We start from the raw sequence: 16,345 nt of genomic DNA, 5'->3' as shown, positions 1-16,345 counted from the left end.
TAAACTGCTGTGTCATCCATTTTTGGTGTTATCACTGTATTACTATGTGTTTTGAGTACAAATTCTTTACACATTGCCTTTGCAATAAGCCTGTCTGCTCATGCCAATCTAGCAAGGGGGTAAGCAGGGGTTATCTAAGGTGTCATTCCCCCTTACCTATGACATATATATATATATCACTAGAAGGATATGGGTGATTCCTTGCACTCTACACTACAGCTCAAATCTGAATGTCGCAATCTTCCCGTTACTGAAAAATGGGACATGTTTTGACCTGAGTTACCAAAACCGGAATTTTCTGTATGTTATGATCTTGTTTGAACTATTATTTGACTACAAAATTGTACATTATTAAAATAACTTCGAATGATCCTCATGGACATTGCTAACATTTTAATAATGAGGGTATATAAATTGAAACAAGTTTATGTGCACCAAAATAGCTCGTCCTGCAGGGATTTGCAAGCAAACTTTCTGAAAAACTAGAATCATCAAATTAGTAATTTAGGAGCATGTAGATTGACAACAATAATGGCAATGGAAATAGAAAGACAAAATGGAGCAGAATCAAAAGGGGAAGGAGCGACAGATAAAAAAAAAAACGGCTGAAATCCTGAAGAAAGAGAGAACAAATCATGGAGTAGAGAGACAAGTCTATAGTATTGAGCTGAGGGGAGCAAGATTGAGAAGAAGACAATGTGATAGAAGAGAAAGAGAGAGGAATGGCAAATTAGAAGAGTGAATAAAGTGAGCCGAGATGTACAAGAAAGATGACAGGTGAAACAGCATAAAGAAAGAAAATGGAGATAGATGAGAGACAAAAAGAGAACATTTGTGGGACATGATACAGCATTAAAGATGGGAGAGAATATGATATAATGAAGAGAGTAAAGAAATGCGACATTAACATGGGAGAGAGGAGAAGGTAGAAGGGGAGGGGAAGAAGAGAGAAGGGATTAAAATAGAGGAAGCAGAATTATAATAAAAGGAGTGACAAGCAGAGAGTAGTGAGACTGGAGATATGTACTGTGGTTTATTTGTAATGGAGAAAGAATGTTCAGACTGAGATAAATAGGAGAGAACGACAGGAGAGGAGATAGGAGGGGAGAGAAAATATATCAAAAAGAGAACAGCAGCGAAAAAGTGGAAGAAGACAGTGCGATAAATTGATTAAAAAGGGAAGCATAATAAGAGGAGAGGAATGAGAAGTGTAATGATATTTAAAGACAGAGAAGCGAGAGGGGGGATAAGGGACAGAACAGTATGTGGATCATCTGGACAGAGGAGAGCAATACAGTCTAGCGGGAGAGAAGGGAGACTGAGTGCAAACAAAGGCAGGAAATTAGCATGAAATAGCAGGAGTAAACAATAGATTATCAAGTAGAGAGGTGAGCAAAAATAAATAGAGGAGAGGTATAAGAGGCAGAAGATAGGAAAGAAAATAAATGAGTAGGCAACAGAGAAGAAAGGAAAGATGTTCATTGTTTGAAATCGGAAACCTGGGCAATGAAGAACTGGGAAGAGAAAAATGAGACGGGGAGATGTGACAGAGAATGGAGGGATAGAGAAAGATCTATAATTGGGAGAAATAAAAAGGACTAGAAAATTGTAGTGTGAATGTAAAGTAGAGGTGGGTATAGAGGAAAATAAGGCCTGGCGAGGTAAAAAAAGTATGGGTAGACAAAAGGTAAAAGAAAAGTTAAGGAAAGGAAATGGTGAGGTTAGGAGGAGGTGAGAATAAGAAAGAAAATGAGGGCTGATAACTAAAGAGATACAAAAGGACTGAAAGTGGACATGGTTGTAAGAAAGGAAAAACAGGATAGAATCAGACTATGAGAGACAACAGACTGAAATAGAGTGCATGAAAGTGAGCATGAAGAAAGAGAAGGAAGGGGACACATAGGGTAGTCATTTCCTGTGCAATGTAAATTTAAAGGAGTAAACAGTTTTACTGAAAAATGCATTGATGAACAACAGGGCTTTTCCAATGCTGCTGAAATTGAGGAAAACGTAAAGATGCACTTCTTTAAAGAACATCTCATCACAATGCATTATCTGTCCACAAACCTGCTACCTCTTCTATCACTTGTGGATCCCATTCAAGTCTATGCCCATGTACAGCACTCCACTACTTTTTGGATAGTTTCACACCAAATAAATATCACAGAAAGAAAAGACAGGTATAATGCTATGGTGGATATCACCAATACAAGTAATGTTTGCTGCTGGTGACACATGTCCTACTAAGTAATTTAAAATGATGGTAGTGTTGATAGTTTTGCTTTTTCTAGATCACATCAACACAGGGATGTTTTTCAATGTGTTTTACACACTGTTCCAATTGTATAATTAAAGCCTATGTCATCAATGCATTCAAGCAGAATTTGACTCTACATACTTTCCTCATATTTTAGTTCGCAAACAACTGACAATGAACATGTGAATTGTAGCCTGGATATAGTGACAATCCACACCAGTGATGGATTCAAGCAGCTTGAACACCTACAGAAAAAGTTCTTTATGGAACTACCGTTTTCACTTAAACAAGACCCAGTTCTGGAATGTCCAGTTTCAGCAGGTTCACCTCCTTGCCAAATTTTCAGGATGTGCAAATGAGATGTATTTGCATACAATTTATCATAAGGGAAACAAAATACAGCTATGTTATTATCCTGATAAAAAGACACAGATCTGGCCTCCTGTACCTATGATGGAAAAGCGTTGTTTGCTATGGGTGCTTTGCTTAAACTTTGTTTCTACATTTCAAGACCCTAAGTGATTAGTTCTGGCTGAGATTAATTGAAGCATTCCTTCTACCACTTTGTTTGTTGCTGTACATCCTAACATCAACATGCCAAGGGCTTCCATGCACACTTATTTCCTGAAATTCTTTAACACTACTGCACATTTTATAAATCATTATTAAATGTAGTTAGAGCTAAAGACCTAGTAAATACTATTTTGGTTCAATAATACGTTTTTATATAAGAATTACAAATGACTGCTAATAATAAATCACCATTATCCAAAGAAGGCAGTATCAACACAACCCCAAAATCCTTGAGATGTTGTAAACATCTTGTTAATGGCGGTGCATCAAAAATCAAATCAAATTATCCAAATATTCTGACATACCATTGAAGTAATTCTGTGAATGTGCTAAAGGTATAAACTAATAAAACTTGTCAGTAACAGGGAACGGTACACAAATTGATGTTTTGCTTAGGAATTATTAACAGAACTTTGGAAGGGTACTGATATTACACTTCAACAAGATAAAATGGAAGACATTGTGAGCGTTTAGACCAGTATTGACAGTTAAAAGACAATCATGTTTGACTTCACAATGATCATCACACAGCACAAAATGATGAATGCATTAGTATGAGCATTCCCTGGACTTCACAGGAGTTGCAAACCTCATCAGAATATCATCCAGATACTCATTCTGAGAAAACATATACATAGAATTCAATGTGAGCCCATATATTCCTCAAGTTTTATTAACTGATCAATACAATTAACACACTCTCTTCAAATGCTATGATTTACACATTTGTTGATCCACTTTATTATATAAATTATCTTTAGAATATTGTTCACATTTTACATTATTATCCTTAAGGATATGTGGTTAGGAAACAATTGCAAAATAGACCGTCTAATGGTTGACTGAGACCTCAACAAGAAATGTCTCCAATCAGTTTTCTTTCTATTGATATGGACTTAAACATGATGGTTTCATTCTGCGATTCCCTAAGATCAATGTATATTCTCGCTTCAGCTAGGACCAGATCACATAGAGGTTCACATTGCTAATTAACCATTTTCCAAAGAGTTACATTATGTTAAACCGACTTGATTCCTCCAGTTCTTCTGAAAGACTGGAACACATCTGGACACTTAACTGTAATATTACATATCAGTATCAATATTCTCTTATTTTTCCACAAATGTAACTCATTCAAAGTGCTGGTTCCAATCCAACATTGTAACTGATATAAACTAAAATCCTTGTGATATTTATTCTATAGCAAATAAATCACAGCCTGGTTGATTATTGTTGCTGTAAATTAACTGGTGACATTTTCTGTCTTAAAGGTCATTAGAATAATAAAGTAGAATTTTGGGGAAATGTCAGAGGAGGGAAATATTAAATTGTGTAGCATAAAGGATTTGAATAGTCACTGCTACTGTAGGGGGAGATAACATTGTTAAAACATGAATTTGTATTTACAGAATGTAATGCTGACCTTTTCTTTCAGTAAAATATGCATCACAGAAAATAGCCATTCGTTAGTAGACTCAAGATCTAGATAAAATGGAGAATAAAACAATAATTTTGACTCCTTATTTTTGAGTTAAAAAAGTGAAAATAGTAGCTTTGTGAATTACCTAGGAGTAGTGGTCACTAAAAAAACAAATTTTATCAAAGATTTTAGATATCATCTCAGGTCTACATATTGTTTCAAATAGTATCCATCCTACTAAGCTTCTGGAAATGACAAACCGTTTGGGGCTCCAATTATATTAAAAAAACATTAGGGAGGAATTACCCCATCTGAAAAATCAAAAAATCATCAGGGGTGGACAAAACTAAAGATGGATTTGTTTTAATGTTAGATGTGAATCCCCATAGCTGTGGATACCGAGTTGGTACACCAATGTGCTGACTCTGGGAATGCATGTGGAAACCATGATAGCTGTGATAAGGAAAGCTAATAGGGACAATTTGAAATTAAGCAACTGTGGTCATATTTTTTTTTGTAAAAAGTGAAGGTTATTTTTTTTCCAAAGTAATACCCAAAGAACTGAATAGATTCACCCAACATAAATGTTTGCAGATGATATGAGATCTGTAACTGTTATAAAAGGATTATCAGGAGTAAAACAATGTACTACATTATGCTAAAAAAGAGACAATGATAGGGATCAGGGAATTCCTTGAAGAAAAAAAATCTTTTGAGTTACTGAAGTTGGCCTTTTGTTTAAGCACTACAATGGTTGGAATTTGAAGAAGAGGTCATAATTTTGGTGAGCAATAGTTACTTTAATATTTTGCTAAAACTTGCATTTCACGTATGGCTAACGGATTCACTTTGTGGTACATCAGAGAGTAGATGGGTGTTATTCCCTATTTCACTTCTGCTTAAACTAGAGACCTTATTCATAAAATGTAAATGTGGCTCAATTTGAAAAGGAGCTGTATTTGATCTTGTTGGAATTGAGGTTTTAAACATGCATTTATTTTTTCCTTATCAGGATAGCTCAGAATGATGATAACTGAGTACAATGTGCAGTTGTCAGGATAGAACTGTAGCCTAGCAACTAGGTATCTAGCAGTAGCTGATAGTTTGAAAGGCAATATCTTTATTTAAAATGTACTTGAACATTAGAAATGCCCTAAAATATCAAACATAACTATATCCACAGGCCCAGGAGTGTACTGAAGCGTAGATCTGAGAGTCCAATTTTTATACCTGGTGCCCCCTTTGAAGTGGGAGAAGCTTCTAGCATTTCCCTCTCTACAGAGGTGACAGGAATATCCTGCATCTCTTCCTTGGTTCCAGTCTGTCTAGTTGCACAATAGACTAGTGTGAAGTGTTTTGTATGTGTGCTGGTCCAGTGCCTTTGATGTGCAAGTGTGGTAGGTGACAGCTCAGCCCCTCTCATTAACTCAGGATGGGACATCCTGCCAACGCCTAGACCATCTATTGTGATACTGTCTGAGCGGAATACACAAAGACCAACTGCCAGCTACATCTAATGATGTGTCCCAGGACGCAGACTGCAGGCACCAAATGGTTGGGACTAGAAAAGGTCAGCTTTCCAAAGGTGCCATTTTCAGAATTGTGACTTCAAATTTGATTTTACCATTGAGGGTTTTATATTACGAATCCACAGATGTCAAACATGACATTCCTACCTGTTCCAACACAAAGGCTGTCAATTATTAAATGTAATAAGGTAACCCAATGTTATCATAAAGGAGAGGTAAGCCTAACAGTAGATTAATACGAATTGATGTGTTTTTTACAACCAGGACATGTACAACTTACAATTATGTCAAACATTTTAAATAAAATACACCCAGACCTGTGGGCTGTTCAGGGCATTAGGGGTTACTTATATGTGATAAAAATTAATTTTTAGACCCGTTTATTTTGTCAGGTTGAAATGACAGTTTAAAACTGCACACATAGGCACAATGGCTGTCGTGAGACAAGTTTTCAATTGCTACTTAAGTGCGTGGCACAATTACTGCCGCAGGCCCACTAGTAACATCTAGTTTATATGTCCTGTGTACCTGTAGTAACAGGTTACTAGGGATGTATAAGTTAATTAAATGTGCTAATTGGATATACGCCAATTTTACCATGTTTAGGAGAGAACATAAGAACTTTAGCACTGGTTAGCTGTGGTAAAGTATGCATAGTCCTAGAGTCAACAAAAATTAATTCAGCAAAACAGGAGGAGAGAAGGCAAAAGATTTGGGGGTGACCCTGTAAAGAGGGCCAGGTCCAACAATATAGAATTATGCATACAGTAATTGCTTATGCAAAAATGCCTATGCATGCATACAGTTGCGTTCTTCTCCTTCCCCTACTTGGGGAAGAGAGTTTCCCTCTGGCTATCCAACAACTACTTTTGGGTGTGTTCTCTGTCTGTTCCCACCATAGAAAGACATTTAATTCTGATATTGCCTGAGCAATCGGAAATGGACAGGACTGTGAATATCCGCAAACACAAACGTTTGTGGGTTTTACCAAACTTTCCAGGACATCCAAAACATTGATCACTCACTCCCACCCCTGCGAAGCAAATGTTCTCAAGCATACTATTACACCATAGTGGGGCATACTATTGCACCGTATTGGGATACTATTATGCCTTATTAACCCAATTTATTAATGCAACTTCACCATTCCTCAATAGATTGCACACATAAATTGAGGCATTTGCACACATAAGCTTAGCTTACACATACAAATAGCTATAGATATTGGACCCAACATGTCTGTGTTGCCTGTGATTATATGTGTTTGAGGTCTCAAAATCATCAGTGTACCATGAGTTAGCAATATATCACAAATTAATTGAATTTTGGAAAGTCATATAATAGAACACAGACTGCCTTCCATTATACATTACTGCCATATTCCAATACTTTGATATCTTGCAATTTTACATTACAATGCTATTCTTTTAACTTTAACACAGTTAATCACAGAAAAAGCATAAACTGTTTAGGTGATGCGGTCCCTAGTGTCTTTCACACAGTTCATTTAATGAACATACAGAACATTGACAATCAATCTGAAAAACAAATGCCTGACACATAATAATTTTTTCAAAACATAAAATATAAACTTACTAATGCATTCTGGTAGTTGTTTGTCCCAGTGACTATTCGGCTGACATACTAATACAGAAGATCCAAATAGGTAATATCCTGGATTACAGTCATAGAACACCACAGTTCCATAAGTGAAGTTTCCATGTTCTATTTTGCTTTCTCGAATGGAGTTCTCGGGAATCCCTGGATCAGTGCAGTTGACCACTGTGCAAAAAAAGAAAGAAAAGTAATCCTTTTTTTGAAGGTTCTACAAATAATGACATGATTACCTCACCAAAAGACAGATTATATAGCATGCCAGGGTGCTGTTTGTTTTTTTAGATCTGTTCTAATTTGCACAGAGGTGCTACTTTTATTTACAGCTATTGATGTTCATATTTTGCAAACAAGAAAATACAAACATTCATGCTGCAATAAAATAGGTGTAACCAGGGCAAAAAGAAAAGTATCAAACAAGAAAGCCTTAAAAATGATCAATACGGCAATAACTGGGGCCTCCACAGAATAGCTCAGAACAAATAATATCTCCACCAGAGATGTTAATGGATTCCCGCAAGTGCCAGACTTGGAGACATGTTCTTTCTGACTCAAAGCTTCCACCTTGGCTGAACTGTCATTTTCAACTGCTATCAACAAGGGTGTTGGTGTGTAGTTCCTAAAAATCTATATAGGATTTGCATGTTTAGACAACATAAACTAAGGGACTGCTGTCCAGACTGATTCCAGACACCTCCAAAGGATATATTAGCCTTTAGACCAGCTTGCTCAAAATGCCACTATAAGCCCTCTAACCTTACCAAGTAGTGAATAGTTTCTGGCAACTATCAAACGTAACATCGAAGTATTGAGGCCTCCCTGTGACCCCCAATGTGTTTTTTGTTGGTGCTTTTCAATTGAAATGTATTCAGGGTACTGGGTTCCAGAGCCTAATGAGGCTCAGGGAGGGGAGTCATGCTTGGTGGGTGCGCCAGGATGGGGACCAGGTCAACCAACTATGATCTGAGAGGCCCCGAAGAATGGCTTCCTCGTGCCACAGTAGGATCCGGACTGGGAGCCAACGCTGCCCCCTCCCTTTTTTGATGTACTTAAGCCCAGGAGAATGGATTCCCTGGGGCCTTTTAAGGCTCTGGGATGGGGTCACGTGGACCCCCTTCTTTTATGACTGGAATATGGCCCAGGGGGATGGGGTCCCCAGGGCCAATTAAGGCTCAGGGAAAGGGACTGCATGCCCCATTCCTTTTAAAATATATGTTTTGGCCCAGTGGCATTGAGTCCTCAGGCTCAAATGCCAACTCTACGCTGCTCATGCCAAAGGCTGCGCATAGCATGGTGTTGCTAGCCTGTCGGGGAGGTTAGCCTCTGGGGCTGTCCAAAGGCTAGGCCTTGTGGCAAACCACCACTGCAGACAGTACAAGCCAGTCCACAGCTTGGGGTTAACTGCCTCTGGGTGAGTTGGCTACAGAGCCTGGCCTGAGGCCAGGCCCTGCCACTAACCTCTCATCACTCACAGCCAAAGGCCATGTGCAGCATGGGGTTGACTGCCTGCAGGGGGCTGGAAGGTGGGTCATAAATGATGTCATAGGACATGTCATGAGTGATGTAATATGTGAGGCCAAGAGCAGTTCTTGGTGGAGGTGCAAGTTATAGTTAGCCTTGCTAACTATAACTGGTAAATTTCTGTACCTGTTTGAGTTCAAAACATTATGTTGTCATGGACATATTCACCTAACTATAACTTTTTTTATGTGAAATAAAATATCATAATTTCTAACTATAACTTCACTTTAACCCAGTTTTTTTCACTGGATTTCTAGAGGTTTTTTTTACGCAAAGTAATATTTTATTACCACAAGTAAAACCAATCTCTGCTGTGCATGTCCTTTGGGCAGGCACGCTGGAGGGCTGTCTCCAAGGCATGCAGCCAACCACCCGATAAGGCACCCAACCCCACACCCCATACATTTTCTGGTCATGCACAGTATGGGGTTAGCCATAGGGCTGGCTTGCAGCCAGGCCCTCTGTTCAAATCCCCAAGGATAGCCAACCCAATGCTACACATGGCCTTTGGCTGTTCACAGCAAGTGGTTTGTTACCAGGCCAGGCCTGTAGCCAAGCCCTGTGAAAAACTGCCAATCAGGCAGTCAACTCCATGCTGCACATGGCCTTTAGCCTCCGTACCCACTTGCAGGCAGCCAACACCCTCCAGGCTGCCAACCACATGTTGTCTTTGGCATGCATGGCATAGGTTTGGCCTTCATGCAGCATGCACTGGGCATTTATTTTTAAAGAGGAAGGAGTTGCGTGGCCACCACTCCCAGAGCCTAATTAAGCCCTGGGGACTTCATCCCTGGCCCCAAATTCAAGGGGGGGGGGCAGGCATGCACCCCCCCCCCCTTTCAGAGACTTATTAGGCCCCAGAGACCCCATCCCTAAGGTAAAATTATATAGAAAGTGGAGGGATGCATGGCCTTCCTTTCCATGCCCTAATAGGTCCCAAGGACACCATCCCCAAACACCACATATTAATTCGGTACCGATGTGTCAAGTACACCAGACCATTTGCATAGTTTTCTTTTCATCACAGATATAACACTCTTATAGGTCTTGCACTTGACTAGTTAGAAAATAAATCTGATACTTGGGGTATGACTACACATTTAAGCACAGTCCAAAACAATTAGCTTGGGGCAATATAAGTGTAAGGTTTCAGAAATGCATTAATTCCACTTCAAGCCATGTAAAAGATCACTTCTAGTGAAACACCCAAATCAACAAACACAGAATATTATTTACCACAGCCCTGAGGAGCTGCAGTATCAAATGATTTGCTAGGGCGCTATGTCTTGATTGAGGGACCATAACCCTTATCTAAAAGAAGCTGTAATGCTATCACTGGTCAATATTTTTAGTCATTTAGTGCACAATTGCACTTTCATGCATACTGCAGTGTATGATGTCTCATGAACTATCTAGAGGCCCTAAGAGGTAATATTTCATTTCTGTATCACTGCCTGCCTGTATGATTTCTGAAGGATCACAGATAAGAACTTATTTGTGATGGGGTTCCTAATGCTTGACCCAGAATTTGGCTGGTGGTTAATTGGTCTGTATTTTTGGATAAATTCCCTCCTTTGCTTATACAGGTGAGTAAAATCCACAAAATTAGTTTTTTGGTCCGTATTGTTGGATAAATTCCCTCCTCTGCTGATGCAGGAGAGTAAAATCCACAAAATTGTAAGCTCTGTCATAGCCATGAAAATAAGCTCCATCAGATAACTAACCAAATACTTTCTGTGCTTTGGGCACTGCAAATGTACCATCCTGTCACACACCCCATTTCCTTGTAATAGTACATTGTCAGTGTCTAAGAAATGAGTGTCTCTAATCTGCGGCAGGCATTTTCCAGTATGTTAGGGTCACTCATATCACTCTTACGTGAAAGAGTGCATATCTTTCCCTTGTCTTATTCCAGAGGTAACAATGCAAGATATGGGAGCAGACGAGACAGTATTGATGGGTGTCTAGTCAACCACATTTCTAAATGCATGATCTTCTCAACTGGAAACCCCACTGGTACAGCCAAAGTAGCTTCTGCTCTCATAACGTCCATTTTCTGCCTAACTCTAATCATAATGGCATACCTGCCAACTCACATGGTGCCACTGTGTGTCACACAATTTTGGCTCTGTTCACAACGTAACCCAGTAAGGAGCCAAAATCACATGGTGGCAGGGAAGACGCACCAGAAACCACTGCCCAAAGAGGCTTTCAACCTTATCTCTGGAGGCTGTTAAAAGCTGATGTCCATTAAGGTGTGTGACAACACCACAGGACATTGGGGATAGCCTCAGCAACCCTTTTCGGTTTGGGCGGGGGAGGGTGCTTGGGGGGTTCTGTGAAGGGCAGAGTGCCTCTTATGTAGCTGCTTGTCAAATGTGGGTGCACAGCTCAAGAAGTCCAGTAGACTTGTGTTAACAGAAAATTAACTTCTTTATTCCAAATTGTAAAATAAAAATACTAAATCCAAAATTTCAAAAGGCTTCGTAAGTAGCACGTGTTCTGCAATGTGACCGGAGCCCTCTCAGACATACGAGGAGAGCGGAAATTTGACTCGGCGTTGAGGGGGCATTATATCTGCCTGTTGTATGTTTGGGCCTGAGTACAATACACTTGACCACATGAAAAATTGGAACTTACTTTGACAATACAGCGGATATAGAGATTTTATTTGACTATTGGCTTTTCTGCATCTGGCTACAGTGCGGTACACGGAACCGTTACCATAACAACACTCGGAAATTGTTTCTGTCACAACTGGCTTACATAGGATACATATTTTCGCCTTGGGAGGGTTCCAGTCACATTGCAGAACACGTGCTACTTACGAAACCTATTGACATTTTGGATTTAGTATTTTTATTTGTCGCCCTGATGAAGTTCCCAGTAAGGGAATGAAATGCGTTGGCTGGAGAGTTTATGTCTGATGGCTTTTACAATTTGGAATGAAGAAGTTAATTTTCTATTATCACAAGTCTACTGGACTTCTTGAGCTGCGCACCCCCATTTGACAAGAAATTATTCCCTTGATCTGGAGCACAGTGACGGCATGCAACGGCTGGCGTTGGGGTTGGTTGCATGGCGAATCTACTTATTGGAACTGGCATTAGGTGGGGCGCAGGAGGTCCGCCGTTGCTTCATTTGGATAATTTGCCTCTTATGTAACTCTCAGCACAAGGCACTGCCACCTCCAAGGCCCCGCCACCCTTTCGCACAGTGGGATTTAATTGTTGGCTGACAGGTCTGTAGCAGATTTCCTTCTGGTGTCATGAGGAACAATCTGCCTGGTTCACAGCGACTCTTCCTTTAATCGCTCTGCTAAACCCCGTCATATAAAGGCTAGTGTTGATGGATGTGATGAAATGACAACTATGAACTTTTTATTTGATCTCATCTGAAAACAAGAAAGCAACACATTTACTTCAATAAACCTTTGATTCAATAGTACAAAGTCTAATTAATGTTTCACATACCTTTACATATTGGTGGAGGGTGACTCCACTGTCTGTTTGCCTGGCACTGGGCTCGCGTTGGGCCTTGCATGACGTACCCCGTGTTGCAGGCGAAGGAAACAACATCATTGAAGTTGAAACCATTTCCGCTTGTTCTCCCATAAATAGGGCTTCCTGGGTGACCACAGCTAACAGCTGGCACAGAATAGAAGGAAAGAAGGTTGAGAAGTTTCATAACTTCCCATAAACAACATGTAATCAGACAGTCAAAATTTGAAACTTATTTGTAAATTCCACTTTTCTGGGGATTTTTTATGTTTTAAAAGTGTGACGGTGATGTTGCAGGAGGGCAGGATAAAGGTTAGAATTCAAATTTGGAACAGTCTCTTGTGATGATGGGTTGGCTACACAGACAATTCAAAACCATTTATTATCACAAACGTGGTGCCACTGACATATCTTTCCTAAGTGACGCAAGCACAGTGGCACCAGGCTGAGAGACTGTAGGGGCAAGCCCACTACACTGACGAAGGAGGCCCATTTCACATGATTGAATTGCCATTGAGAAACCCCTCAAGAAAACTTTAAGAGCTGCCTCACAACCAAACTCTCCCTCCCCAACAATATCTTCTGTTCCAATAACAGGCACATACAGTGCACGCTTAAAAATATATTATACAAAGATGTGAGAAGATTGATGATAGACATTTAAAATGCATAATAATCAACACAGGATTGAAAAATAAAATGCACCTCAGTAAAGAATTTGTGCCCTAATTCCAAAGGTATTTACAGCCAGAAGCATATGTTTACAACTAAAACTACCTCACTTAGGCCTGCCAGGAGTTCCAAAAGTGATTCAATCAGACGTTTATGGATTGTGTTGAACGTTCTCTGTGAAGATCATTAGGAATTTGGTGTCATATGCCTTATGAATCTGTGAACGTACACTAACATTTATATATATCTCAGTGAAGGAAAACAACACTGTGCTCCCACTGAGAGACAACAGTGCCCCACCAGGGGAGTTGGGTGAACTACAGTGGGAATCCTGCTGCCTCCCATACCTATGGACCAACATTTACCACAACAGACAGGAAATGCTAGACGGAAATGTGGGTCAGGCTGTCTGGTAGTTCTGGGCTTGTATGCAGTTCTGGCGAACGCTCCCATTTTCGATCATGGGAAGAGTAGCCACACTCAAGATGATAGTCCTCCCAAGACTGCTGTATTTTTTTCTCTGCACTGCCACTAAGGATTCCAAAGGCTATATTCAAAGACCCAGACACCCTGACAACAATATTTTATGGGGTTCAGGCCCCCTCACAACTGCAGCTCCCTTCCACTGACAGGGTCTGGCAGTATCAGAATTTGAATCCTATTATCTGACTGCACAGCTCCAAGGGTGCATGCAGTGGCTGCCACATAAGCAGACCACAGACAGGGTGGCAGGACTCTTTACCCCAATGCTAATGAGATTGATGAGAAAATTGCTTGGGGTGGGTCGAACCTCAGAGGAGTACAAAAAAGAATTCAGAGTTGTGTGTCAATGCTGGATCCGTTGTCTGCACAAAGCAAGGATGCGAATCCCGTATTCCCCGGAGCTAACTATGACTATGTTGAAAACATTACCCCATGGTGGCAGATGGAGGGTATGTCTGAATGGTTGACTGCAGGAGGACGAAAGTGGGTGATTTACTAAGTACAGGTGAGCTTTTACCGTTTGGAGACTTCCATGCAGAGTTTGATCTGCCGCAAGCCACTTTTCGCTACATAGGGCTGCTATTGCAGCATTTCGTAAACACTAGAAGACCGGTTTAAAAGAATCGTGCCCCACGCCGTCTCCCAATAGTTGCCTCCATTGGCGGACATGGTTTAAGAAGTCACATGATTGTATTGGGCTGTACACAGGGACATGCTACAAATCCTGGACACCTTGAAGGCACGTTGCAAGAGGGATTTCGGATCACCCATACCAGCCTAAATTCCTGGGCAAACACCCTAGACAGAATCCTAAAGGTATCCCACAATGCCTACTTTAAACTGATTAACTAATTTATCCAGCACAGTGCCTATCTCACCCAAGATAAATAACGGGGGGCAGCGCACTCCTATTTATTCAAGATAGAAAATTGATTTTATCACTTATGACTGAGGTGCTGCAGTGGTATGCTCGTTGACAATCGAGCATAATGTCTGAAAGAAAAAGAAACTAACCATGCGGTAGTCGCCACTGCGCACAGTGCTAGGGGTAACTATAACCCTTGATTATTAGTCACCTTATCAAATGCAAAGTAATCAAACAAATCACTTGAATTCACTGAACATATATTAATTCATATATGTAAATCATTTTCACACATATACATATAGTTCATTTTGTTACAGAACACATCACTTATAGTGCATCCTGATACTGGTAAACATATGTCAATAAACGAACAAGGTACATTTTTGGTTAACACAGTTTAGTACACGAGAGAATAAAGATGAGCCCAATGCATTTCGGGACCGACACGTCCCTTCGTCAATTTACTGTGCTGAAATGAAGGCAGCAAGTACCACGCCACCAGAAAAAGTAGTGCACCGTGGTGATAATTAAGAGTGTGATAATTTGTACTATACTGAAAATTATGAAAAGAGGAAAAAGTGATTCAAAGGTATACACGGCGAGGTGAACTCACCTCGTCTAATGTACCAAAAAGAAACTCATTGAGGGAAAGATTGCGGGCAAAAACGTAAATACCAGCCGATATAATGCTGCGGGAGAAACAACGATGAAAATTGGAGAAAAAGTGCTGGGTAAACAAAATGATTAAATGTGAGGAAACGTGGCTTCCCACTTACCCACAGCTGTTCGCGTGGTGAAACAAAGTGGTGTTGAGCTAAAAAACGTGAAAATATACAGATAAGAATGATGGGGCAGTCTCATCAAACAAACGAAAAACAGTCTAGAAAACGAACAAGCTATGCGAAAAAAACAATGAGAGAAACTTACATGGATGTCGGGGAAGAAGAGCGCGAACCGTTGGATCAAATGAGGACCGGTACCTGGAGGGAATACTCGCGAGATTGCAGAGGGCCGCTAAATAAAGACTAAAAAGGGAGGACGGCTCCAGTGGGTAACGTCCTATGTGAGCCATATTAAAGATAGAAACGGGACAAGCGAGAATCCCGCCATGATGTAATAGTAAAGGTCTAATACAACTAAAGACATGTGCACATGTAATAGGGAATAAATCATAATGCTACCTCATGAGAAACACAATGGTGAATGAAGGAAGTGGGATAATAAATTGCTAAAAAAACGGTAGGAGAATTGTCGACAACGAATCCGATGTCGGGCCTAAGGGCCAATATGTACAAGTCGGAGAGTAAGAAATACATAAGGGGAGCGGGACAACTATCTGCTCACAAAGGCATAAGGTACTGCGAAGGAGAAAAAGGATAGCTAGTGTGAAAAATATATAGATCAAACTCCAGGAGTGGAAAAAAGGCAACCAGAATGATAAAAAAGAGGTACAGATAATAAACGCCAAAAGCCTAAAAGTGTTTTGTGATAAATGGAGAGTGAGTAATAGGACGAGCGGACTGTCCAGGACTATTGTATCCAAATGCAGGTGTGTAATAGAAAGGAAATGTAGATGTTATGAGAAGAAGAGATTGAGTGTCGAGGGAATCCTGAGGTTTACTTTAGATAGACTTGTTATAAGAAACATGACATATCCAAACGATCATTAAGACCAGATGGGGTCAGAGTATGTAGTTTTTGGATCCAGTAGATTTCTTTACGTAACAGCATGTTGGTTACATCTAAACCTGGTCGAACATTTATTGTCTCAATAATTTGGAACCGCAGTTGTGAAATCGTATGTTTGGCCTCGGTCCAATGAGTTGCAACACTTGAGGTAGTGTTCTTGTGTCTGATTCTGGATTTATGTTCAGTTATGCGAGTTTTGATTATTCGTTCGGTCTTCCC

General features: G+C 40.2%; 1 protein-coding gene across 1 annotated transcript in view; it reads right to left on the bottom strand.

Moving 5' to 3' along the window:
• CSMD3 (CUB and Sushi multiple domains 3) overlaps positions 1 to 16,345 on the bottom strand; it is a 2,836,509-nt gene that overhangs the window by 261,165 nt on the left and 2,558,999 nt on the right. Inside the window, exons 54-55 of the mRNA XM_085605076.1 lie at positions 12,388 to 12,561; positions 7,376 to 7,561 (exon numbers count right to left, since the gene is read on the bottom strand). Of these exons, the coding sequence (XP_085461202.1) occupies positions 7,376 to 7,561; positions 12,388 to 12,561 (360 nt within the window). The remainder of the gene's footprint in view (positions 1 to 7,375; positions 7,562 to 12,387; positions 12,562 to 16,345) is intronic.

This window comes from Triturus cristatus, chromosome 5_1 (genome assembly GCF_964204655.1).
Source record: "Triturus cristatus chromosome 5_1, aTriCri1.1, whole genome shotgun sequence".
NCBI lineage: Eukaryota > Metazoa > Chordata > Amphibia > Caudata > Salamandridae > Triturus > Triturus cristatus.
The sequence above is the reverse complement of the archived record's forward strand: the minus strand, read 5'-3'. Positions and strand labels throughout refer to the sequence as shown.